A 27496-nucleotide genomic window follows, 5' to 3' on the forward strand; every position below is an offset into this window, starting at 1 on the left:
TGCACAAGGCCTGGGTTCAATCCCCAGAGCTGCACACACCAGGAATAGCAAGAGACAAAACAACATGCAGGGGCTGGGGTTAGTAGAGGCTAGCACACACAAGGCACCGGGCTACAGGCCAGCATCAGATACACTGGGTGTGAAGAGGAGGCACAAAGATCGAAAAGTTCTAGGCCAGCCTTAAAATAAGGAAGGGGTTAAAAAAAAAAACCACAAAGGCATTGCCATTGTTTGTAGCTTTATTAAAAGTCCTTTTACTTCCTAAAACATGATTACAAGAAAAGAATACTTCATTTATGTGTAACACTGTCTTCATGGACGTACCGTGGTCGCAAAGTGGAGCTGAGTATAGAAAAGAGAGCAGGGACAAGCACTGACCCTGCTGTCCCCGAGGCAGAGAGAACAGTGGCAGAGACAGATGGGCTTGTATGAGGAGCTCCGTGCTTTGGGATCACAGAGAATGCTTCCAGAGGCTGTGAGCATCCCTCAGGCACCAGCAGCTCTATCCACATGCAGACTCCATCCTGACATCCGCCCGCCAGCCCACCCATCCCTCGCCCGTCTCTCATTTATCATCCATCCATACTTGTCCATCTGTCTGTCATCACTCATCTCTATCCAGCCTCTACCCAGGCACTCATCCATCCATCCATCCATCCATCCATCCATCCATCCATCCATCCATCTTATTTCTCATGCCAATCAAGCCTCTATGCCTTAGACCTAAAAACCCAATCCAACTAAGATTCCATCAAACCAAGAGACCTACTTGTCTAGAAGAGAACCCAGCACTTTCCTTAGCTCATAAGCCTCGACTCTGCCCTGCTGAGGTTTGGCTCCAAAGCCCAGTGGGTACAGCTGTGACCTGGACAAGACTGCTCCCATCACAAGGCACATTTAGAAGTGGTCTCCTTTCTTCTTTACAAAGACAAGGAAATTAGGAAAAACAAAAACATGCTGAGATTCCGGGAACAGAAAAACAAAACAAAACAACCAAAAAACCCACTAAAAGAAAAGTGCAGCCTGCCTGTGCCCCGTCACCAACAGGCACTCTAGAGCCTGTGCCCCATCACTGACAGGCACTCTAGAGCCTGTGCCCTGTCACCAACAGGCACTCTAGAGCTTTAAGAACACACACACACACACACACACAGCTACTCCTCTGGCCGTTGGGTTTCCGTGAAGCCTGTGACTTTAAGCTACTTCTGGGTGTGTTTTGAGGCCAGCCAGCACCTAATCAAGACCACATGGGCTGTGGAATGCGCCTGTACTTGGTCAGTATCAATCCTCCTCTGTTTACTCTCCTTGGAGGAGAGCAGTTCTGGGTTCCAAGCTGGGAGACGCTCTGGAATGGCCCCTTTTCTCTTTCCTCTGTAGGTCTGAGAGCTTTTCTAGGAATACTCCTGTGTCCTGAGCTCTCCCTGTGGGGAATGGGTAAGTCTGTATCATTTCTCCTTGTAAGATGGTCATTTCCAAGCCACAGGGCCCACCAAGACCTCAACTGCAGGGTGCTGAGATGCCCCAACTTGAATGTGTGTGTGGAGTGGGTGACAGATCTTGAAAAGACAAATGTTTCCGACCTGGGGAGAGACCGCATGCTCAAGAGTGACAGAATCTTATATTGTGACGCAATCACTCAAGACTCCCCTGGCCCCCAAGAAAACTGTCTGGGGGTGGAGGGCGGTGGACAAAACCCTATTATACACTAGACAATGACATGAGGCTACAAGGGCATTAAGCAGGCCTAGTGGAGACTTGCCGTAGTGAAGTCAGGACAAGGAGACTCTAACATTCCAGTGACATTCGAATTTAGCAACTCAAATTCTGACCCCTCCCTCCCCCAACAATGACTCAAAAATACAGTATTTTCCCTTCTTGCCCCCACCCCTCCCATAATTGCCGGCTGATTGTTCTCCATGTTCTCCATAAGAAACCCACACCCGGGTGTCAGCAACTGGCGCCAACTGGGCGGAGAAAGTAGCTTGGCTTTTTGGCTTTGAATGTGGCTTTGAACTCAGGGTGCTGGGAAAGGCCTGTAGAGCTGAGTCTGGCAGATGTCAGGACTCCCCCGGAGAGGAAGGCTGAGGAAGTGCAGGGCAGACAGGGGGCGGGATGAGGGGAGGCGCCTCTGCTGTGTGGCTGGGGTCCTTGGGGAGTCACTGGCCTCTCCTGGTCTTTACTCTTCAGCTGAGGATGATGCCGGACTCTCATAGTCTGACATGGGAGCGAACTGCAACGAGAGGCAGAATTCTTTCTTGGAATCCTTTCAAATCCCTCTGAGGAGATTTGCTGTGGATGCAGAGGGAGGGAGGGTGGTCCCTCCCTCCAAGGCACCACATACAGCAGTGTATTGTCACCTTGTCCTTGCGGAGAAGGCGTGGGAAGGAATCAAAGTGGAGACTTGGGACACAAAGGGACTTCTTCACTGACCCCTGCACCAGGCCTCAAACTCAACCCAGCTGGAGGAGGATCATAGTACGATCAAATATACTTACCTTGAAAAACAAACAAAACACCAAATATTGTTTTAGGCAACCAAATATTGATGCAGAGGTTCAAGAAAGAATGCTGGTCCCACTGCTAAGTTACACCCTGGCCTCTCACTGGGGGATTGTAGGCGGGGTTTCTACCCTGAGCCCCAGCCTCTTTCATGGGAAGATTCTTGGCTCTACCCTGAGCCCCAGCCCTTTTTCTTTACATTTTGAGGTAAGTCTTACTTAGTTGCCAGGGCTGGCCTTAAACTCAATTCTGTAGCCCTGGCTGGACTGGGACCTACCTTCTCTTCTATCTTAGTCTCCCCAGTTCTGGAATGACAGGTGCCCATCACCTGCCGCTCAGCTCTGAGTCCCGCCCTCTCACGCAGGGATCTGGACTCACCGAGCACTGGATGTTCATGCGTGAGTACAGCATGGATGCGATCTCGCTCTGCCCTGCGTCGAGGGCCACCATCAGTGCTGTGCTCCCATCCTGCAAAGCAGCCACAACTATAAAGATGCCCTGTGTGCAACCCACCCTCCCTGGGCAGCACCTGGGTGGGGACTCACTCGGTCGGTGAGTGAGATGTCGCAGTTGGGCACAGCCAGCAGGAGCCCGGTGATCTCCTTGTGTCCGTGCTCACATGCACACATTAGGGCCGTGGAGCCATCCTCATCCTGCATGTTGACATCCACCTCACAGGCCAACAGAGCTTTCACCACGTCCACCCGTCCGTGGCTGACTGCCAGCATCAGGGCCGTCTGTCCAGCCTGAGGTAACAGAACGGGGCTACAGTATAGAGGCCGGCAACATCACACCCTGCTCTTGACCGTCCCATGGCTCCCAAGTGCTCTGACACTGACTGGGTGCACACGCTGGGCCCTCCATCTCCTGGTTGTCTTCCTCAGAAGGGCTCTCTTGGTTCTACCCACCTGTATGGTCATCTACCATGAGCCTCCAACTCACAGGTGTAAAGTTAAGCAAAAATTTAATCAAACTAGCAAGGTGGTGGTGGTGCACGTCTTTAATCCCGGCACTCAGAAGGCAGAGGCAGGCGGATCTCTGTGAGTTCGAGGTCATCCTTGTCTAAGAAAGCGAGTTCTAGCACAGCCAGGGTTACACAGAGAAACCCTGTCTCGAAAAACAAAGAACAAAACAAAAATGGATGCTCACCAGTGGATGAAACGATCAAACCATGTCTAGACACAACAGAACACCACTCAGTCACGAAGAGGAGCATCACTCAGAATACTGATGGATGCTCAAACGTGGAAAAACTTTTGAGTGCAAAAATTCATCGATGGTGTTTTTTGTTTAGGTGTGTCGGGGCCTCACCACAGAGCCCCCAGGACGGGCAGTCAGGGTCTCACCGCAGAGCCCCCAGGATGGGCAGTCAGGGTCTCACTGCAGAGCCCCCAGGATGGGCAGTCAGGGTCTCACCGCAGAGCCCCCAAGATGGGCAGGAACCTGCGGCCCTTTTGTTCAGAGGTTCCCTGAACACGTTGATTCCCAGTTAGGGGACTCCATTTACAGACTATAGCCAGAGCGGGCAAGTTCAAAGCCAGCAGGGCTCCGGGAAGAGAGTCTACCTATGAGAACAGGGCTTTCCTCTTTGTTATCACTGTTATTTTTCATTACCTAACAGGCAGGCCTCACGTAGCCCAGGCTGGCCTGGAGCTTGCTATGTTAACCCCTGATCTTACTGGACCAGTTTCCTAAGTGCTGCGGTTATAGGCATATATCACCCCTGTAGACAGAAGGAGACTGAAGGGGACATGGGGAAGGAAAGAAAAGAGGCGGGGCCTGATGTCAAAGGGTCTCATGTTCCAGGTCTATCGGGACAGTTCAGGCCAGCCTGGGTAACTCAATGAGATCCTATTTCAAATCAACCTGTAAGAAGAGGGCTGTGAGCTGGAGTAGCTCTGTGGTTAAAAGCACCAATTGTTCTTGCAGAGGTTTGGTTCCCTGCAGCTACATGGATGCTCACAACTACCTGTAGCTCCAGTCACAGGGGATCTGATGCCCTGTTCTGGCCTCTAGGCACAAACATGGTGCACATACAAGCAGGCAAAACACACAGAATGTGCTGCTTGCCTTTAATCCCAGCACTCCGGAGGCAGCGGCAGGCGGATCTCTGAGTTCAGGGCCAGTCTGGGGTATAACTGTTAGATACTGTCTCAAACAGGGAGGGGGAAATACAATTGTTGCCAAGCAGGTAAGGTGCTTGCCTTGCAAACACAAGCAGCTGAGTTCCATCAGAAAGAACCTGTGTACAATCAGGTCCATGTACAACTTGTGATCTCAGCACCTGGGAGGCAGAGGTTGGAGAATCCTAGATAGCCAATCTAAGGGAATTGGTGAATCCTAGATTTAGTGAGAGATATGTCTTAAAATGCACGGTCCTCTGGCGTGCAAGCATGTACACGCGCGCACGCACACAGATGCATCATATGCAAGCTAACCGGAGCTCGCTCTAAGACTGAGTCACTCAGGTTTGAACATCAGCTCCTTGCCTTGAACCCTGAAGAACCAATACTGTTTCTGAGTCTCAGAGCGGCGACTGTTCCCATGGACACAGAATGTCATCATGACCTGGCTTGGTATGGAATTAATAAAGTAGGTCTGGGAGCAGGTGAGGGGACTCAGTGGGTAAGATGCTTGCCACCAAGCCTGATAACCCAAGTTTCACCCTGGGACCCACACGGCAGTAGGAGTGAAGTGAGTCTCAAGGCATACCGCAGCCCGTACCTGGCTGGCTTTGGCATTCACATCCCCAAGCCGGAAGAGCTGAAGGATGGTCTCCATGTCATCCTGGGTCTTCAGGGTGGCCAGAGCAGTGAGCATGATGGGGCTGTAGCCAGCACGGTTCAGCTTGTCCACCTGACAGACACCTGTGTGGGGAGGGTGGGGATGAGGCGACTGTGAGCCTCTGCCATCTGCACTAAAGGCTGGCCGAACGCTCGGTCTAGGCATAGCCGAGCAGGTTTCTGTATACGTGTATGAGCTTGTGGAGAGCTGGATGCATCCTGCATCCTTCAGGAGTCAGGCACCTGTCTTTGCATTTTGTTTGCTTTGTTTATTTTTTTTTTATTTTTTTTTTTTTTGGTTTTTCGAGATAGGGTTTCTCTGTGGCTTTGGAGCCTGTCCTGGAACTAGCTCTTGTAGACCAGGCTGGTCTCGAACTCACAGAGATCCGCCTACCTCTGCCTCCCAAGTGCTGGGATTAAAGGCGTGCGCCACCACCGCCCGGCTTGTTTATTTTTTTTAAAGATTTTATTTATTAAGTATAAAGTGTTCCGCAAGAAGAGGGCACCAGACCTCATTACAGATGGTTGTGAACCACCATGTGGTTGCTGGGAATTGAACTCAGGACCTCTGGAAGAGCAGCCAGTGCTCTTAACCTCTGAGCCATCTCTCCAGCCCTTCTTAAAAGCTTTGTGAGTGTGTGTGTGTGTGTATGTAGTCTGCTTGCGCACACAGGGAGCTCCTTGATCGCTCTCACCTCACTGTTGCGGTGAGGTCCATCACTGAATTGTAGCCGGTGGCCAGCGAGCTCCAGGACTCTCCCGACTCCACCTCTCACTCCACAGAGCTTAAGAGTTTTTTTAAAACTTGGATGTTGGGGACCTGAACTCAGGTCACGGTGGCAGGAAAAGCACAGTACTCACAGGGCCATCTCCCGGCCACTCTTTCTTTTCTTCCCCCCCCCCCCTTTCTTTTTCTTTTCTTTCTTTTTTTTTTTTATTTTTTTATTTTTTTTAAATATTTATTTATTATGTATACAATATTCTGTCTGTGTGTATGCCTGAAGTCCAGAAGAGGGCACCAGACCTCATTACAGATGGTTGTGAGCCACCATGTGGTTGCTGGGAATTGAACTCAGGACCTTTGGAAGAACAGGCAATGTTCTTAACCTCTGAGCCATCTCTCCAGCACCCCCTTTCTTTTTCTTAAGGTCATTTCTGTGTCCTAGGGCTTGCCAACCAGGCTAGGGGTCCTCCGTCTCTGTCTCCCCAGCGCTGAGGTCCCAGCTTTTCACGAGGGGCCTCATGCCTGCACGGACCGCCTTTTACAGCTAAACCTCCTCTACAGCCCCGACTGCTTTCTGTTCCCAAATGGGGAGTCCCATCCACTATAGTCACACTGTTACCCTAGTAGATGAGGGGGTCCCAGAAGGTGGAGATGATGCCTCCTCTCCCAGACCTGGGGTGCCTGGCTGATGTCACATATACAGTTAGGGCTGAGAATAGGCGCAGTGGCTCCCCCTGGGAATCTGGAATTGCTATTCCGCCTCCTAACAGGTCTATACCTTGACCATCAGACCATGGCTCTTGCCTCCCTCATAGACTGGGAGGTTCTGCCTTCTCCATCAGACCAGGGAAGACAGGTTTCTTCCTGCCTGACTGAATATCATGTGTACTCTCCAATCGGCAGTCCAGAGGCCACAGCCTTCCTCTCACAAGGGCTTTGGAAACAGTGTGTCTAATCCCAGCACTTGGGAGGCAGAGGCAGGCGGATCTCTGTGAGTTTGAGACCAGCCTGGTCTACAGAGCTAGTTCCAGGACACAGAGAAACCCTGTCTTGAAAAACCAAAAAAAACAAAAAAAAAACAAAAAACCAAAACAGTGTGTCCATCACAGAGGTACCATTTGGCGATGTAACATCAAGACCAAATTCATTATTCAGCTAACAGTCTTCCCAGCACACAGCAAGGGCCTAGCCTGCTCTACCAGACTGGGTGGGCTACATTCTTCCATGAGATGGGGAGGGCACATTCCCCCTCTATCCAACTTAAGAAGGTGGTATTGCCTCCGTCAGATCAGCAGAGAGAAAGCTTCCTCAGAGAGAGAAAGCACAGGGCCTCCCCCATCAGACTGGAAACCCCGTACTCCTTGCCTTCCACCTCCCATCCCACTGTACAGGGAGCTCAGGAAGCCACACCTCCCTGTTAGCCCAGCAGGCTGGCCCAGCCTGGAGGCTTACCGCTGTCCAGTAACTGCCGTACCACAGGGAAGTTGGCATGGGACACGGAGTAGTGCAGCGCCGTGTTACCGTTGCTGTCGGCAATGTTGACCACATAGTCCAGCAGCCGGGCAGACATGGCCCTGAAGGTGACCAGATGTCGCCGTACAAGCTCAGGGTGAGCATCACTGCGGCAGGCCAGGCGCAGCCATTCCTGAAGTACTGTGGTGTAGGCCACTTTCTGGATAGAGACAGCAGGAGTGGGGAGTGAGGACAGAGGTGCCCTTATCTGGGCAAGTGTGATTCCGGGCCAGCGTTGGCTACAGGGGACATAAAAACAAAGTAATGGCCATTGCCAGCTACAGTGGCAGTGCTGACTCTGGGGTGCATAGGGTCCAGGAATCGTAGCCTGAGACACTGACAGACACAGTGCCTACAGCAAAAGCATGGAATCTCCAAACATCCCCCAAACAAGACCATGGGGACCCCGGCACCAACGTCAGGACTCGAGCCCACCCAACACTAGTGACACCTTTGAGGGTGGGGAGGTGTGGTGTGCGGGTGGAGGGGCACCCTCGGGCCCAGGGATCCTCCGTACCAGTTCTCGCTCAGTGAGGGCATTGGGGTTCTCCAGGTATTTCTCCAGGGCCAGACAGGCTGATATGAGGTCAGGGCTTAGCTCCATCCTGCCAGGAACAGATAAGGTCAGGCTTACATTATTTTACTTTCTAAACATTTATTTATTTTTGGCTTTAGCTTTTTATTTACTTTTCCCCCCAAGATAGGGTTTCTCTGTGTAGCCCTGGCTGTCCTGGAACTCACAGAGATCCACCTGCCTCTGCCTTATGAGTGCTGGGACTAAAGGTATGTGACAATACTGCCTGGCATTTTTTCGTTTCTTTCTAATGTGCATTGGTATTTTGCCTGCAATATATGTCTGTGTAAGGGTGCTGGATTCTCTGGAACTGTAGTTACAAACAGCATGAGCTGCCATGTGGGTGCTGGAGATTGAACCTGGATCCTCTGAAAGGGCAGCCAGTGCTCTTAACAACTGAGCCATCTCTCCAGTCCCCTAGTATTACTTTTTTTTAAAAAAATATTTATTTATTTATTATGTATACAATATTCTGTCTGTGTGTACGTCTGCAGGTCAGAAGAGGGCACCAGACCTCATTACAGATGGTTGTGAGCCACCATGTGGTTGCTGGGAATTGAACTCAGGACCTTTGGAAGAGCAGGCGATGCTCTTAACCTCTGAGCCATCTCTCCAGCACCCTAGTATTACTTTTTAAAAGATGAATTAATTTTTTGGCCAGACACATTTTATCTAGGAATATGTATGTTTACACACACACACACACATGCAGTAACAATAAAAAACAGGCTATGAATCTGAAAGAGCGGGGTGGGTATGGGAGGCTTAGAAGGAGAAAAGCGAAGGGGAAAATGTTATCAGATTATGATCTCAAAAAAGACTTATCCATTTTTATTTCATGTGTGTGGGTGTTTTGCCTGCATGTACGTATATCTGTGCATGTGTGGCTAGTGTCCAAACAGGCCAGAAGAGGGTGTTGGATTCTCTGGAACTGTAGTTACAGACGGTTGTGAGCTGCCACATTGTAACAGTTTCCTCTGAGATTGAAACAACCCATCCTGCACAAAGCTCCTTAAACAAGAGGGTAGACAACTCAAAATAGTACCGGGAAGTCCCTGAAACTGACCCTGCCAAAATAAGCAATAAAAACAGAGGGTTCCCCTAGATATGCGGTTCTCAACCTGTGGGTCATGACCCCTTTGCAGGGGGGTCAAATGACCCTTTCATGGGGATTGCCTAAGACCACCTGAAAACACAGATATTTATGTTATGATTCATAACAATAGCAAAATTACAGTTATGAAGTAACAACGAAAATAATTTTTTTAAAAGATTTATTCATTTATTATGTGTAGAGTATTCTTAGTATTCTGTCTGCATGTATGCCTGCAGTTCAGAGGAGGGCACCAGACCTCATTACAGATGGTTGTGAGCCACCATGTGGTTGCTGGGAATTGAACTCAGGACCTTTGGAAGAGCAGCCAGTGCTCTTAACCACTGAGCCATCTCTCCAGCCCCACAACGAAAATAATTTTACGGTTGGGGTCACCACAGTATGGAGAATTGTATTAAAAGGTCACAGCATTAGAAAGCTTGAGGACCACGGCCTCAGAGGAAAGGAGGCTGACCTGCGAGGACTGAGACCCGACCAGCAGCCTGGGAGAAGCAGAAACCAGCTCAGCTGCCAGGCAAGGTTAGGCCACCTGGGCAGGGCACCTGGGAAGGACGCTCTCCAACCTGTGCAGCTGCCTGCAGGCTGTGCAGTGCGCTCCAGGTTCCCAGCTGTGGGAGCTGTCACTCGTGCTGGGGTGGGCCTTGGTGATGCAGCTGTCTTGGAACCATTTCTGCTCCTGTAAGTCACCCCTCACCCATATGCCTCTAGGTACCCCAGTGGAACTCATTGGTGCATGAAGTTGGACTTTGGCAGTATTTGTACTTTAGTCTGTCATGGGTTCCTCATCTGGGGTGAGCAGAGGCATGTATTGTGTCTCCTCAGGAAATGCCTTGTCGTAACACATGTGGGTGCTAAGAATTGAACCCAGGTCCCGTGGAAGAACAGCCAGTGCGCTTAAATGAAGAGGCATCATTCCAGGCCTCTCCCCACTTTTCGAGACATGGTCTCATGTGTCCCGGGCTAGCTTCAAACTCAATAGGGCAGGTTCATTGCCAGGGCTGGTGGACTTGATTGGAAATCCCGGCTACTTGGAGGTGGAGGCAAGATTGAAGGTTCAAGGCCAGCCTGGCTTACAGTGAGCTGGAGGCTAGTTTGGGCAACCTAGCAACTCTACATAAGAAGTATGAAGAGTGGGCTGGAGATGTGGTTCAACTGTTAGACTTGCCCTAGGCATGGGGCCCTGGGGTCCCTGGCACCCCATAAACTAGGCTTGATTACATATGTCTATGATCTTAACACTCAGGAAACGGAGGCAGTAGGGCTGCAAATTCGAGGTACCTGGGCTACAGAGTCAGTTCAAGGTTAGCCTGGGCAACTTAATTTTGAAACCTTATCTCAAAATAAAAAGGGAGGGGTGGAAAGATGGGTCAGTAGGAGAGGACTTGCAGTCTGGGTGTGAAGGCAGGAATCCACATTCCCAGAAGCCACGGAAAGGCCAGATGGGTATGGCAGGCAGTGGCAATACCAGCACATGGGTGGGAGACAGTTGATCTGCAGAACATGCTGGCTAGGCTGGGCTGCACAGCCAGCTGGGCCAGGAGGGGACCCTGACTTGGCAGATAAGGTGGAGTGGTGGAAGAAGAAAGACACTGAGCACCAGTCCTGGGTGCATACCAATGGACGCATACGTGTGCACAGATATCTACACAAACACATGCATCCACACCATACACACAGACACAAAACACACGGTCTCAATAGCACACACATGCAACACACACACACACACAAAACCAAAAACCAAAACAAAGAGAGCGGAGTAAACAACACTGACCCTCAGTCTTCACACGCACGTCTCCCGCAAGCAACCAACAACACACGTGCTGACGTGTACACATGAGGCAGAGCTCTGAGTCTGAGGCCGGCCTGGTCTGCTTAGTGAGTTCCAGGCCAGCCAGGGCTACAAAGTGAGACCCTGTCTCAAGAAGAAAACTTTCAGACACACTCAGAAACACGGCTTCCTGTCTGGCTGGATCCCAGGCAGCAGCAGATCACCAACCCTTCACCCTGTCCAATGCCGTCCCTCCCAGAGAACTGACCGAATTTCCTCCTCGGAGTTGGATTCTGATGCCGCCTCAGCTGCGGGCACACGCTGAGCTTCCTGGGGCAGTTGGCTCTCTTCCAGACTGGCCTTGGCCGCTGCAGTCCCGGGAGGCCTGAGCTGAGAGCATTCAGCTGTGCTCGGGGCCCTTGCTGGTGGCTCTGGGGCTTCATTCTCTGTGCTCTCGTGCTCCGAGTTCTCCGCTGTGCTCGAGTCTTCTGAGGACGACTCGTAACTAAGGAACGACGGGAAAGGACACTAAAGGGAATGGGTGCAGGAGGGACCAGTGTGACCGCCCTGGGCCTTGGTTCTCCACATTTTCCATCAGGGAAGATCCCAGGGCAAGTCACACGCTAGGCAAGCAGGCGCCTGGAGTCCACGCTCCAGCCCCTCGCTGGGGGGACTGGCGTGCCTGTGGCCCTCCGTTTCTAACCGCGGTACACCAGAACTGTCACTCAGCTGCTACTGCAGACCTGGGGTGCCATACCGCGGCTCTAATCTGATCAGGCCCTTTGGGGTGCACTGGACCCACACAGGCGCCAGAGCCACTGCATGGGTCTCAACCAGGTGCACACACTCCTTTGCGTCAGTTTCCTTGTTCTATACGCCCATGCTTTGACTTGAGGGATGAGCAGTGAGGGGCCGAACTGGGACTGGCTCTCAGCAGCAGGACAAACAGACCTCCTGTCCCCAGTCTTCAGGGTTACAGTATGAAGGACTTAGGGGAGCCACTGGGGGCTGGAGATCACTCACCCGCCATTGACCCCCACAAACTGGAGGTGCCTCTGGTGGGCTCCGGGATCTGCAGGGTCCTCTTTCCTCTTCAAGGTAGACTGCCCTCCTACAGAGACTCTGTCTGAGAGACCACGTAACATGAGTGCCCCTTGACTCCTAGTCCACTCTGGACAACCAGGGGCCCGTCTCCCTCGCCATTGTCTATTCACCTGCTCCCTCAGCCACTTGTGTCTCCTGGGAGGCTGCTGGCCTTGTGGGCTCCCTGTCAGTGGTGTCCGGGGCAGCTGCCTGGTCAGGATTCTCGGACTGTTTCGTGGGCGCTGCAGCAGGGTGTGCAGCGGAGGAGGAAGGCTCTGCAGGAGACTGTGAGACACCTGGGATAAAAAGAGATGTGGACCAGACGGAGATCAATAATAATAAATAATAATAAAAGATGCCTGGCGTGGTGCTCCAGCGTTGCTGTAGGGTAGAGGTGGGAGGATTAGCCTGGGCTACAGAGTGAGCCCTTGTCTCTAAAATGCACACAGCTGGTCTCTATGGTAGAGCACTTGCCTAGCCTGTCCTAAGCACTGAGATCCATCCCCAGCACAACCTAAATCAGGCATGGTGGTGTATATCTGCAATCCCAGCACCCAGAAGGCAGAAGCAGGAGGATCTCTGTGAGTTTGAGGCCAGCCTGGTCTACAGAGTGAGCTCCAGGTCAGCCAGGGCTGCACAGTAGTGACCCTGTCTCAAACAAACAAAATAGAAAAACAAGAAAGCCGTGGAAGACCGGCAACACAAGAGCGCACGCAAAGGGAAGGGAGAGAAGCAGCTGGGGCAGGGCTGGCTGGAAGCGGGGGACCCGAGCTCATCCCTAGAATCCACACAGACAAGCAGTGCACACTCAAACTGATCCGTCACCCTAGAGCTGGAGTTGACCGCTTCCAGCCTAGTCTTCTGGTAAATTCCAGGCCTGCGCCTGTCTCGGAGGTGTCCTCTGACGCCTGCGGGACACCCAGCAAAGAGCCCGACAGTCATGATGGCTCTGCACCACACAGCCAGAGCATGCTGGACAATCCTTACATCAAAGCTTCCACCCCAGGAAGGGCTCAGCTCACAGAGGGAAGAAAATGAGTTGTTGAAACCATTGTCAGCCGGCAGCCCGCCAATGATAGAGATCTGGGAGACCTCAGAGTCCTGGCTTCAGACTCAAATCTCTCACACTCTGTCACCCTGAATATTTTCTAAAGAAAAAGAAGTCCAATTGTGGTCAAGAGCATGGTGGCCAGAACAGAGATTCAAACTTCATACCTAGGAGCTGTGTGACCTGAGCAAGTGTCAAGTGTCTTAACATCTCTGCACCCCCCCCCCAAAAAAAAACCATTTTAACTCATGGCATTACTACATAGCTTAGGCTGGCCTAGAATTTGCAGCAATTTTTCTGTCTCCATCACCCAAATGCAGGGATCACAGGCATGCTCCCCTGTCTGGTGTTTCCTCTTCCTTATCTCGTGTGTGTGTGTGTGTGTGTGTGAGAGAGAGAGAGAGAGAGAGAGAGAGAGAGAGAGAGAGAGAGAGACTGTACCTGTGTGTCTGTGCGACTGTGTGTATATGTGTGTGTGTGACTGCACCTGTGTGAGTGTCTGCGATTGTGTGTGTAGCTATGATTGTGTGTGTATGAGTGTGTGTGTACAGTTGCCACAGCATGCACGAAGGTCATAGGAGAGCCTCTGATGAGGTCGTCATCCTTGTCTGTCTTGTAGAGAGACAGGGTCTCCTGTTGCTCACTGTGTGCCAGACTGGCTGGCCTGCAGGCCTCCAAACTCTCCTGTCTCTGCGCCCTCCCTTCCTGTAGGAGCGTTCGGGTCATGAGCCTCTTCGCCCAGCTTTACGAGGCTGCTCCCCCCAGATTCACTCAGGATCCTCACAGATCCCAGCAAATGCTTCACCCAGAGCTGCCTCCCCGAGCCCTTCGCCATTCCTCTTTAAAGAACACACACAGTTATATCCCCTCCCTAAGCCATGTGAGGGACAGACTGTCTTAATCTAACTTAAACATGTGTGAGTTTGGCCACTAGGAAAATGGGACCGGAGCCATTAGAAAAATTTAAAAAACGCCGAGCCGTGGTGGTGCATGCCTTTAATCCCAGCACTCAGGAGGCAGAGACAGGAGGATCTCTGTTAGTTCGAGGTCAGCCTGGTCTACAGAGTGAGTTCCAGGACAGGCTCTAATGCTAAAGAAAAATCCGTCTCAAAAAAACAAAAAACAAACAAACAAAAAAAAACAAAAAACCCATTTTAAAATTTGGGACCTGGACATAGCTTAGTAAAGAGCCTGCCTAGAATCCCCCAGTGAGGGGCTGGGGCGTGGCTCAGTGGTAGAGCCCCTGCCTAGAATCCCGCAGTGAGAGGCTGAGGCGTGGCTTGGTGGTAAAATACTTGTCTAGCACGTGACACCTTGGATTACGATCTCAGTGCCACAATCAGCACAATCAACCAACCAATCAGATCAAACCCCACTCTGCCAAAAATTTCCTTGGAGAAGATAAAGTATAGGAGGTCGGGTATGGTTGTGCGCATCTCTAATTCCAGCACAGGAGAGGTAGAGACAGGAGGATCTTTGTGAGATTGATGCCAGGTTGGTCTACAGAGCAAGCTCCAGGTCCGTCAAGTCTACGTACCAAGACACTGTCTCAGTTTTTAAAAAAAGACATTTCTAGAGATGGATCAGCTAAAGATTATGTGAAACATGCTTCCTGCATGTAGGGGGCTCCCAGGATGGCTTTATCAGTAATACTGTTAAAGGCATTTGCTCTACAAGGCCGGCAGTCTGTGTGAACACTGGTTCTGTACTCAGGCTCCTGTAGACAGCATACACACCCACATAAGAGGGTATATTTTACTCCATGTATCATTTAGTCTAGGTTTTAAAGATTTTTTTTGTGTGTGTGTATGTATGTTTTCTCTGCATGTATGTCTGTACACCATATACATGCCTGGTGCCTGCGTGAAAGAGAATATTTATCATTTTTTGGGACTGGAGTTACAGATGGTGTGAGCCACCATGTGGGCACTGAGAATTGAACCCCGGTCCTCTGGAAGAGCAGCCAGTGCTCTTAACCACTGACCCACCACCCACCCCACCAGCTCTTTTTTTCTTTTTTTTTAGACAGGGTCTCGTTGTGTAGCCTTGGCTTGCCTAGAGCAGGTGATTGTCCTGCCTCCGCCTCTTGAGCACTGAGGTCAAAGGTGTGTGCTACCACGCTGACACGGGTGACTTCTTGGGCTCAGTCTCCACGAACGCACAGTCCTCCAGCTTCCAGTGTGGAATCACAGTGCGATTTCTACTCCCCCAGCTGCCTGTGCTCCTCACACCCTGTGGTAGCTTTGCTGTCCCAGAGGCACTGCCTTCCTGCCATGGGCACAGCCTGTGGAAGGTCAGCGTGTAAGGCTCTTTAAGAGTATACGTATTTTTTAAATCTAATATTTTGTTTTATGTCACTATGTTACCCTGATGGCCTGAAACACCATATATAGACCAAACTCAAAGTGATTGCTTGCCTTGGTTTCCCAAGTGCTACGATTAAAGGAGCTACCACCGGGGCTGGAGAGATGGCTCAGAGGTTAAGAGCACTGCCTGCTCTTCCAAAGGTCCTGAGTTCAATTCCCAGCAACCACATGGTGGCTCACAACCATCTGTAATGAGGTCTGGTGCCCTCTTCTGGCCTTCAGGCATACACGCAGACAGAATATTGTATACATAATAAATAATAAAATAAATATTAAAAAAAAAAAGGAGCTACCACCACTAAATCTTTTTTTAACATAAGCAATTCACTGCTTCCTGAAGTTCCTGGGTGCTATTTAAGTTCTGCAAGGAACTAAGTGCTTTTCCTCCACAAGCTGAGTACAGACAAGACAGGGTGGAGTGAGGCACTTGGCTACAAATCTGTCCAAAAGGAATATAGTCTAGGGTGTGGTGACCCGAGCTGACACCAGGACTGGATTCACACCGAGCCAGGGCCAGTGCTGGGGTGTGTCTAACTCTCATTTACTTATTAATGTTTTGTGGTACTGGGGAAGGAACCCCAGGTTTGTGTCCATTACTGTAGATTTTTTTTTTGGGGGGGGGGTCTTGCGCTGAGGCCTGAACGCAGGACTTTGCTTTTGCTGGGCACGTGCTGTACCATGAGCTGAACCCCAAACCCTATTGCAGTATCTTGACTGAGCCGCGGCTCCGCTTGCACGGTGTCTCTTTTTAGGCAGGGCCTCATGTGGCCCAGGCTGAACGACTCTACCAAGTTCTGGGATAAAACCTGGGGCTCCCTGTATTCTAAGCCTGCACTCTAGAAACTGAGCTGCATCCTCAGGTTCTTTCTGCTGTCAAGAGGGTCTCTCTCTATCATCCCAGACTAGTCCTCCTCCCTCCTCCAGAGTGCTGGGATAACACGCATATACCACCATGCTTGGTTTAAAGCTCCTGATCTAAATGCTGGGGCTGGTGGGGGGTGGGGGGTGGTGCAGAGCTCTGTGGATAGGGGAACCTGCCCGATGACCTATGTGTAAGCTGGATACAGTGGAGGAATGTGATCCCATGGTTCCCATGGTGAGATGGGAGACAGAGAAAAGGGGCCCTTGGAAGTCTTTGGGCTAGCCCGGGCACCTAGCAATGAACAAGAGAGAAACCTTGCTTTAAACAGAGTGAGGACTGGTGTCTGATCTCCATGTGCCTTCTGTGGCGACATGTTTGTCTTCCCAAAGTGTCCTACACCTTAATAAAAACAGGAACAATAAACCTTAGATATAGCCTGGTGTGCTGGCTTGTCCCCATAAGCCCAGGCACTAGGGTTGGGGACTGAGGGCGGAGGGGCATGAGTTTGAAGCCAACATATATAAGTATGTGTGTGTGTGTGTAATGTATACATATATATGCACATGTACTATATATATGTGTAGGTGTACTATATATGTGTGCGTACTGTGTGTATCCCATAATTGTGTATACTACATATGTTTGCATGTGCTATGCATATACATGTATGTGTATGTACTACATATATGCAAGATCCCATGTGAAAAAGAGAAAGAAGGAAGAGAAAAGAGTGGCCAGTCTGGTCTACAGAGCTAGTTCCAAGACAGCCAAGGGTACAGAGAAACCCTGTTTGAAACACAAAACAACAGTGGAAAAAGACTTTTCAAGAGAGCTCGCAGTAAAGGTGCGTGTCCCCGAGTCTGACAGTCCAGGCCTGGAGGGATGGCTCAGCCATTAAAGGCTAGGCTCACAACCAAGCCTGACAGTCCAGTCTGATCTCTGGGACCCACACGGAGGAAGGAGACAGCTGACTCCTGCAGGCTGTTCTCGACACCCTTCCCCCTGTAAATAAAAATGGAACGACTCTTAAAAACTACCTGCATTGGGAAGAAGGCTCAGCGAGCACAGCATCTGCTGTGCAAGCACGAGGATCTGAGTTCAAGTCCCACAAACCCCAGCATGACTGTATGTCTGCAATCCCAGGGCCCCTACAGAGGTGGGCACACAGCCGGAGCATCCTCAGAAGCCATAGGCCAGTTAGCAGGACACAAAAGCAGCAAACAGAACAATTCCCCTCAAAGCAACGCCTAGGGCTGTGTTCTCAGCCCCATACACACGCTGTTCACACACACACACAGCTCTCCAGGCCTGCTATCCCAGCGACTTGGGGAGCTGAGCTGAGGAGAATCACAAGTCAAAGGTCTGCCCAGGCTTGAGTAACTTCAAGGCTAGCCTGGACAATTGTGTAAGACCTTACTTCAAAACAAAATCAAAACCTAAAGCGGCTGGTGTGGTGGCATGGCAGGTAAAAGTGTTTGCCACAAGAGTCTGAATTCAGATTCCCAGAGCCTGTGCAGAAACAGCCAGATGCGGGGCTGGCAAGGTTGCTCAGTGGTTAAAGGCGCTGGCTGCCAAGTCTGATGGCCTGCGTTTGATCCCCAGGACCCACAAGGTAGCAGAAGAGAACAGATTTTCTCTGGCCTTTACACACTCCACACACTCTGGCCCATGCACTCCACAAAGTCAACAAACATTAATAAAGTAATGAAAATGAGCCGGGCGGTGGTGGCGCATGCCTTTAATCCCAGCACTTGGGAGGCAGAGGCAGGCGGATCTCTGTGAGTTCGAGACCAGCCTGGTCTACAAGAGCTAGTTCCAGGATAGGCTCCAAAACCACAGAGAAACCCTGTCTCGAAAAACCAAAAAAAAAAAAAAAAAAAAAAAAAAAAAAAGTAATGAAAATGAAATTCAGAGCAGGCGTTCAGCGCCTGGCACCCGCCTGGCTTGCAGGATACCCACAGCCCCGTCCCAGCACTGGAGGGGAAAAAAGTTAAAGTGGAAAAAACAAGAAACAGAGAGAGGATCTTGTTTTTCTGAAACACAAGACCATTTAAGGAAATCAGGCAGGCACAGGGAATGTTTTTCAAGACATGCAATAGCTAAGTAAGTGGCTGAGGTGGGGTGCAGCAATGACAGTAAAAGGGATAGGAAGGCCAGGGTGGCGGCGCATGCCTGAGGGCCCCGGGAATGAGCAGGGTGAGGCAGGAGGACTGCTTGGTAGCCAGCCAGGGCAGCACAGAGAAACTTCCTCTTCAAAAAGCAAACTCTTGGGCTGCCGAGATGCCTCAGTGGATAGGAACTTGCTGCTGGGACTGATGCCTTGAGTTTGGTTGCTCGGACACACACAGTAGGAGAGAAACCACTCCCAAAAATTGTACTTGGGTGTGCGTACATGCGCGCACATACACAACACACACACACACACACAGAATAAATAAAAAAGTTTGCAAGTAATTCAAAAGGAGACAAAATATGTTGGCCATGGTGGTATCAGATAACTAGAAAGCAAGGCAGAATAAAGAAAAAAATATACATATATAATGAATGGGGTGAAAGTTGTAACTGAAATACAGGTAAGACTTGCAGGGTGCGGGTGGTGGCGCTCACCTCTAATCCCAGAACTCAGGAGGCAGAGGCAGGTGGATCTCTGTGAGTTCCAGACCAGCCAGGACTGTTACACAGAGAAACCCTGGAACTAGCTCCATAGAGCAGGCTGGCCTTGAACTAACAGAGATCAGCAGGCCTCTGCCTCCAAAGTGCTGGGATTAAAGGCGTGTGCAACCCCCACCCCCCGGCATGTTTTCTAAGATTTATTTTTAATCAAGTCCGTGAGCCTGTGTGTGTGTGTGTGTGTGTGTGTGTGTGTGTGCGCGCACATGCGCACAGGTGCACATACAGGTGCCTGGGGCGGCTCCAATGGACTGGGGAAATACAGGTGGTTGTGAGCTGCCTGACATAGGTGCTGAGAACCAAACAGATCCTCTGGAAGATCCAGAGCAAAATAATAATAATAATGATAAATAAAATTTTAAAAAGCCTCCACCTCCCAGCACTGAGAGGAGAGGTACCCGACACTGTACCGGTTTAGTGGTATGTGATGTCGGGGATGGAACGCAGGGCTTCATGCATCTTCGGCAAGCCCTCTTCCAGTCGGGATGTCTCCAGCCCTGTTTTTACTTAAATTTTTTTCCTTTCCCTTCCTTCCTTCTTTTTCTTTATCAAGATGGCACCTTGCAGCTGCCCAGTGGTAATGGCGGCACACGCCTTTAATCCCAGCACTCAGGAGGCAGAGGCAGGCGGATCTCTGTAAATTAGAGGCCAGCCTGTTCTACAGAGTGAGTTCTGAGACAGCCAAGGCTACACTGAAAAACAAAAACAAACAAACAAAAGAGATGGCATCTTGCTATGTAGCCCAGGATAGTCTAGAATTCACAGCAATCCTCCTGCCTCATTCTCGCAAATGTTGGAATTATAGATGTGTGTGTGCTACCATGCTCAGTAGTGTACGTTTTTATGTGACTGGGGAAAATCGAAAGGAAAATATAGTTTAGGACGTATGAAAAGCACCGGAGTTAGGGCTTGGTCCAGCAGCAGACTGCTTACCCAGGATATCTGAGGCCCTGGGTTCCATCCCTAGCAGCTGAAAAAATAAACGAAGTCAAGGAAAACAATAATAAGCTTTGTGATGCCAGATATCAAAAACATACTCTTCTCTTATGCCCTTGAAAACTTCACGCTGGCTGCGGTGGCTCACACCCAAAATCCCAGCTCTGGCAAGTCAGACGGGGGCAAGAGAAGAGCAGCCTGGGCTACAAAATGGAACTGTCTCAAATACATGCGCTCTTACAAAGTAAATGGGTCGAGGATGGAGTTGAGTGGTAGAGCGTTGTTGCCAAGCACACTCCAGCCCTGGGTACCATCCCCAGCATCCCATAAACCAGGCATGGTGGCTCCAACCTGTAACCCCAGCACTCAAGAGGCAGAGGCGGCAGCGGGGTGTGGCGGGGGGGGGGGGGTGTCAGAAATTCAAGGTCATCCTGGGTTACATTGAGTTCAATACTAACCTGGGCTACCGGAGACTCTGTCTCCAAATAAATAAACAAATATATTAATGAAATGAAAAAATAAAAATTCAGAAGCGGATCTGGAGTGTGACCAAGGTAGAGCATTGGCACAGCATGTGTGGGGCCTGGGGCCTGGGTTCATTCCTAGCACCACATAATAAAACCAAAGTAGGCAGGCAGTGGTGGTGCACTCAGGGGGCAGAAGCAGGCAGATCTCTGTGAGTTCGAGGCCAGCCTGGTCTACAAAGCAAGTGCCAGGACAGCCAGGGCTACACAGAGAAACCCGTCTCCAAAAACCAAAACCAACAAACAACAACAAAACTCCCAAAACCAAACCAAAACAAAAAGCCCAAATGCACAGAAGCCAAAGAACAGAAATGCTCACAGAAGCTGTGCCTGTTACAGAGAAGCTGAGGCTGGAGCATGGCCATGAGTCCTAGGCCAGTTCCTGGCTTACAGAATGGGACCCCATCTCAGCGAAACAGAATGGACAAAAATCTAGGGAGCAGCCACACCTGGGTGGGGGAGACAGAGTCTAGCAGTCTAAAATTTTCTGCACTTTCCAATGCTTCTATAAATATCAGAAATCACTTTTCTGTTACTTGAGCCAGGGTCTCACTCTCTAGCCCTGGCTGACCTGAAGCTCAACATGTAGGCCAGGCCGGCCTCACATTCACAGAGACCTATCTGCCTCTGCCTTCCGAGTGCCAGAATTAAAGGCACGCACCATCACTGTAAGCTTTGTTTTATCGTTTACGTGTGTGTATATGTACTTGTGTGTGAGTGAGTGTGTGTGTGTGTGTGTGTAAGAGAGGACTGAGAAGGCCATAAAAGGACGTCAGATCCTTGGAGCTGGGATTTCAGGTGTTGGGTGCTGAGAAGCAAACTTAGTTTCTCTGCAAGAGTGGCAAGCGCTTTTTACCAGAGTACGCAGTCTTTGTTGCTCTGTGGAGTCTGCTGTCTGGGACAGGGTCTCTCTGTCCTGGGTTTGTAGAATAGGCTAAGCTGGCAGGCAAGCCCCAAGGATCCACCCGTCTTGGCCTCTCCAGCATTAAGATTGCGTGTCTCATCACATAGTGGGTTTTTAACATGGGTTTCGAGGGTCCAATTCAGGTCATTGTGCTTGTACAAGCCGGGCCATCTCTGTCGCTCAGAAACTCATGTCAAACCAGAACAGGGCTGCTTGTACTGGTCCTGGCTTGCCTGGGCTCGCTGACTCTGCCCTGACTTGACTGGCTTGGGATGTTGGAGTGGACAGGGCCCCGGGTCTTTGGGTCCATTCTGCCCATCTCTCTCAAGCCTGGGTGTCTATCTGTGGAGAGGGGTTTCCCCCACTCTCCGGCTGGAGAAAGAAAATCCTGCTCTGTTGAGAAGCAAAGGCCTTGCCTGATGCTAAAGAAGTCAGACAGCTCTGCCTCGTCCTCCAAGGAGTGCACCATGATTTCCCATCAGGCTTACCAAGCTCAGCAGACAGACATGGTGACTGCCCTTGCCCCCAGTCCAGCTCTGACACCGCACTGTCAGCGCACCGGAGCCTCTGGAACTCACCCTTGGGTGCTGGGATTCCCCCACACCTTAACTCTGTCTCATTCTAGATTTCATCAGCCCAAGTCCGTCTTTATCCCAGGGCCTTGGATCCACTGCGCCCTGGCCTGGTGCTTCTTTGCCCACAGGCTGTATCTTCTCCACTTCCCGTTATTTTTTGATGTTTTGAGACTCACTCTGTAGCCCAGGCTGGCCTTGATGCTGAGGTGATTCCCACCCACCTACACAGTTTCAGCTTATTGAGTGCTAGGCTTATACACTCATGCTACCGCACCCCAACAGACTGAGTCAAAAAGACACCACGGAGCCTAGATCCAACCGAGAACATAAACAGTACACACAGAGCCAGGCCGCACAACCATGATTCACAGTGCTAGGGCCAGAACTCAAGCCTCCCAGCACTAGACAGCTGCTCTGTCACCAAGCCACGCCCCAGCCCCTCACTGGGGGACTCTAGGTAGGGGCTCTACCACTGAGCCACACCCCCAGCCCCTCACTGGGGGATTCCAGGCAGGAGGTTCTCACTGAGCCACACCTCCAGCACAATGTCTGTCAGGACACACCACTTTGAGGAGGTTCAGGATGCTGTTGAAAAAGACCACAATTTGAAGAGTATGCTCAAGATTACAGCTGCAGGGCACAGGGAGGCCAGCACCCAGGGAACTACCACGATCCAGTTCTGTTTCTCTCCGTTTTGATCTGAGCACGTATTTCCCACGTGAATACTTTTCACTTTCCTACTGGGGTCTCTCGCATATTTTCCGCAGGGGTATTTTTAAAATGACGTTTATTTCTGGGCACACTAGTGTACATCTTTAATTCCAATTCTCCAGAGTCAAGGGCAGTGAGTGACCTCTGAGAGTTCGAGGGTAGCCTGGCTACATGAGGAGGCCCTGTCTCTAAACAGTGACACTGACTTAGGCTCTTATTTACTTGGGGGGGTGGGATGCCATGGCTTGTGCATATGGAGTTCACAGGACAACCTGTTGGGGGGCAGGGTCAGTTCTTTACATTACGTGGGTCAGGCATGGTGGTGAGCACCTTCAATCCCAGCATTTGGAGGTCAGCCTGGTCCCCATGGCAAGCTCCAGGCCAAACAGTGCAATATAGTGAGACCCTATCTCCAAAAAACAAACAAAATGTGGGTCGGAGGTCAAACTCAGACTTGGTGGCAAGCAACTTTACCTGCTGAACTGTGTCCCCCTGCCCTGAGCAGAGAGCTTTGCAAGTGTTCTCAGGGCCTGTGAGACTAAGTACCAAGCATCTTGGAGAAATCCTGGAACAGACCCACTCCTGCTCCATCTAAGTGAGGCCTGATGTAAGCAAGCTGCAGCAAGAGGGAGTGTAGTGAGACATGAGGGAGGACTTCTGGGGTGGCAGTTTCCACAGGCAGTGAACATAGCTTTGTCTGTATGTCCGGCAAGCAGGAGGTCCCATGACTGCCCTGGGAGGCACGTCTGGAATGGAGGGTGCCTCTCAAAGATTCCAAGGCTGGGCTGGGCGGGCCCCTGGCTGGGGGCCAGAACCTCAGGGCTGGGTGTTTAGATGGACACGGAACAGAGGGGTGGTTTCCGTAGCCGGCCAGGAACAACAGGGAAGCAAGGAAACACAGCCCCCCCTCCATTAGAGTCAGCAGGGCTCCAGTCAACTTGACCTTGGTTATGGGGGTGAGAAGTCGGCTTCCACGGGCTCTTGATGCAGACCCTGGCACAGTGAATCCTTGCCCTAAGCCTCAGTCTCCCCAGCTATAAGTAGAGTGAAGTCAGGAGTGGATTAAATGCTCTGTAATTCCAACTAGTCAGGGAGCTGAGGCAGGAGGAATGAGAGAGTTCAAGGCTGAGCCAGGTGAGGTCTCAGGAGGGGAGATGGAGGTAAAAAGGCAAGGAAGGGAGGGAATGGGAAGAAGAAGGTAAGGCTCAAGGCTGGAGTGCAGTGCATAGCAAAACTGTCTCCAAGCCACATAGCCCAGAGGGAAAGAGAAGAAAACCCCAAACCGAACAGCCCACAAAGGTCAACCTGTCAGCAGAAGCAGCAATAAGCAGAGCTTGAGCACTTACTGTGTGCACTCGGGTGGATCCATATTAGAGCATGTCACAGAGAGGAAAGTGTAGGCCCAAGAGGTGGAGTCACTGCTGGGGTCACACAGTGATGGAACCTGGGGTACCTCGGCTGTTGGCCCATCACTTAGCAGAGCAGCTGGCACCCCTTGGCCCGTGCCAAGACAGAACAGCTGTGACTATTCCTATGAATCACCCTGGCAGCTTTTCCTGGGCAGCTGACAATCTGTATACAGCCCTTCCGGACACGAGGACTCAGCACTTCCTCCGGGTGCACCCCTTCCTCTTCTGAAGGCCCCTGGACTCAGGAAGGGTCTCCTCCACCCTCGGGGCTCAGGGCTGGGCAGGGAGATGTACACTGGTTGGCTCTGCCACTGGGGTTTTAATCTGGTGTTATGTGAACTCACGGGATCCGTGGAGAAGGAGGAGTTCTGGACTCCTCATCCTCCTGAAGGTGCCACAGAACAGACACGAGGTAGGGAATCCACACGGCTTCTGAGCACTCGGATCCAGCCTGAACCACGGACAACACACTATCTAGAATTACATGTGCCCAACACGTTCCTGCCATTTTTTAATTCAAAAGAGAGACTCTGCTATGAAACCAACCATCTTGGGGAATGTCCTCCAAACACCTCAACACAACAAGGCAATATGCTTCAAGTTCAATTTCTCTGTGCATGTATGTACGAGAGCATGTGTGCAGGCATGCATGTGTGTGTGTGTGCATGTGTGTATATCTGTATGCATGTTTAGGTCAGAGGTAAACAGGTGGTGTTCCTCAGGTACTGTCTACCTTTTTAAAAATGCACAATTGCCAGGCAGTGATGGCGCACGCCTTTAACCCAGAACTCGGGAGCCTGAAGCAGGCAGGTCTCTGTGAGTTCGAGGCCAGCCCAGTCTACAGAGTGAGTTCCAGAACAGCCAAGGCTGTTACGCACAGGAACCCTATCTCGAAAAACAAACAAAAACCAATAAAGGTGTCTGAACTTTTACGTGGCCACAGCACACCTGTGGAGGGCAAAGGGGACACTCGTAGGTGTCAGTTCTGCCCTTCCACCATGTGAACTCCAGGGCTACAACTCGGGTCATCGGCTCGGCTGCAAGGTGCCTTAGCCACCGAGCCATCTTGCTAGGCCCATCCTGTCTCAGACAAGGTCCATCACAGGCTGAACTCACCAAATAACCTAGCCCAGCAGGTCCCATCATCCTCCTGTCTCTCCCCCCAGCACTGGGATGAACATGGCCACCGTCAGCCTCTTACATGGGGGCTGGGGATTAGAACTCAGGTCCTCACGCTTGTACAGCAAGCACTTTACCATTCGTGCCCTCTCTCCAGGCCCCTCCAGCTCTGCAGCCCATTGTGGAATTGTCTCCATGTTAAGAAGCTGGTGCTCCTTGTTTGCTGAAGGTTAGATGAAGGAGAGGCCCTACTGGGTCTCCCCTGAACAGTCACTCACCTGCAGTCCTGGCCACGCCAAAGCAACTCCGTTCTGTAATACTGATCTTCTTGGCCGTGTGCACGTTGCTGGTGCTGGCTGTGGGCACCGGGCACATAGTCTCCACTACCTCATGGCTGCGGAACACGAGGGCGTTCTCTGTGCCCCCAGATGTGGCCAGGGCCTTCAGCCCTGCTCCGTAGGGTTCCAGACTCTGGGCTCGCTGTGCAGGGGCTCCCGCTGCCGTGCTGGCTGCCACCTCCACTTCCCGGGGACCCTCGACCACTCGTACGGTGTCCACACGGACCTGGGTGTCTGGCGGTGGCCAGGCATGGGGCTGGAGGTCAGCCTGCTGGGTCTGAGCCGCCCGCAGCTCCTGCAGCGCTTTTTTGAGCTGCGTCTCCAACACGGCCACTTTAGCCAACAGGGCAGCTTCACCATCCGGTATGCCCAAGTCCCGTTCCCGGACCCAGGTGCCTACAGAGCGGGTCTCTAGCACAGCAGGGTCATCGGGAGGCTCCGGAAGGTCCAGACAGAGCTCACCCCGGCCCCGTGTTCCTGAGGGGTGGCCTAGAAACTTCTGGCTCTTGAGTTGCACGGTGAGTTGTCTCTTCTCCTCCTGGAGCACCGACAGCTTGACCTGGAGCACGGGGATCAGCTTCACCTGCTCCTCCAGCTGGCGCAACTTGCGCAGGGCCCCAGCCATCTGCTCTCGCACATGGGCCAGGTGACCTGCGCTGGGTGGTACCGGGGTGGACAGACCCGAGCTGCGAGGTGTGGGCGGCAGCAGGCCTACGCCTGCCAGGGAGCTGGTGGAGCCCGCGGCGCTGGGTGTCAGGGAGCCCAGACCACCTGATGGGGCGGCCGCCTGGTCCTCCAGCCGGCGCCGTGCATCCAGCAGCGTACGTTCCACACGTGGGTTGGAGCCGCCGCGGGTCTCCAGCGCCCCGTACTGTGGGTAGAAGCCACGGCCACAGTAGGAGTAAGCCGAGTGCCGGCTGTCTCCGCTGGCATCGGAGCACAGCGACTCCGTGGACGTCCACCAGGAACCTGGGCCCCGCGGCAGGGAGCCCAGGCGCGGGCGGCGTTGCACTGCCACCCTGCGCAGTGTGTGGCCCTTCTCAATGTCATCCACGTACTTTAGAAAGTCCAGGTCCAGGCGGTAGCCGTAGGGCGTCTCCACAGAGTATGGTGGATCTGGCTCTTTGCCAGGGAAGGTTGCAGGGGTGGCCTGGCCAGGAGTCCCTGGAGGGGGGGAAAGCCAAGACCTTAAAGTACTGCTGGGCGCCCTGTGCCCAGGCGACAGCCCAGGGACACAGGTAGCTTCTGCCAGAGCTGGGAGTCTACCCTACATCAACAGGGTCTTGTTTGGCCCTGTCACCCACAGATGCCAGGGTGGACAGCCAGAAGGACAGGGATGTCCTTCTTCACTCACATTAGGGCCTTCCTGCCTCACAGAGCCTTACATGGCTGTCTCATCCCCTCTGTCCCCCACCACAGGCCCTCACATTAGGGCTGACCTTCCCCACACTGTCAGTGTCCTTCCCGTTCAAGACCTCCAGGGCAGAGCTTCCCCGCCTCCCCTCTGCCCCTGACCTGGGAACGGGGCAGGCACATGCAGGACCTGGGCCATCCTCTCTCTGCTGTTTCTCCTCAGGTGTCACCAGCGAACTGTGAGTCACACTGCCTGCAGCACTGAGGCCGACCTGCAGAGGTTGACAGAGTAGTCTCAGCAGCGGTTGTCAAGGGGAGGGGAGGGATGTGGCACCCTCCCTCCACAGATGGCCTTGCACACAGGTCAGGCACCTCTCAAATTCTTAAACACTCAAGCTCCCCTCCCTACCCTTGCCTGGCTGCAGAAAGTCCTAGAACAAAGAAACCAAACCGCCCTGCCTGTGTGCACATCTGTCCAGCCCTGGACAGGCTCCAGCTGTTCCCACAGCCTCCACATGGCCCCCAAGGCAGGGGGCCCCACCCTTCCTGTGCCCCCTCCCCTTGGCTCATCTTGGATTGTGCACAGGGAGAGCTGGCTAAGAGTAGGTAGAGATGCTAACA

General features: G+C 51.8%; 1 protein-coding gene across 2 annotated transcripts; it reads right to left on the reverse strand.

The window, feature by feature from the left end:
- Positions 1–228: 228 nt before the first annotated feature.
- Kank2 (KN motif and ankyrin repeat domains 2) lies at positions 229–27147 on the reverse strand. Of its 2 annotated transcripts, none has more exons than XM_057768480.1 (11): positions 27038–27147; positions 25463–26686; positions 12192–12356; positions 12001–12103; positions 11246–11482; positions 8036–8123; positions 7459–7678; positions 5224–5366; positions 3045–3245; positions 2878–2967; positions 229–2230 (listed from the first exon to the last, which is right to left on the reverse strand). In XM_057768480.1, exons 1-11 carry the CDS (start codon positions 27072–27074, stop codon positions 2177–2179), a joined length of 2562 nt encoding a protein of 853 aa, XP_057624463.1. In that variant the 5' UTR covers positions 27075–27147; the 3' UTR covers positions 229–2176. The 2 variants fall into 2 exon arrangements, with proteins under 2 accessions (XP_057624463.1, XP_057624464.1); XM_057768481.1 differs by having other exon boundaries at positions 12001–12088; positions 27038–27144.
- Between the last annotated feature and the right edge of the window lie 349 nt (positions 27148–27496).

This window comes from Chionomys nivalis, chromosome 4, assembly GCF_950005125.1.
Source record: "Chionomys nivalis chromosome 4, mChiNiv1.1, whole genome shotgun sequence".
NCBI classification, from domain to species: domain Eukaryota; kingdom Metazoa; phylum Chordata; class Mammalia; order Rodentia; family Cricetidae; genus Chionomys; species Chionomys nivalis.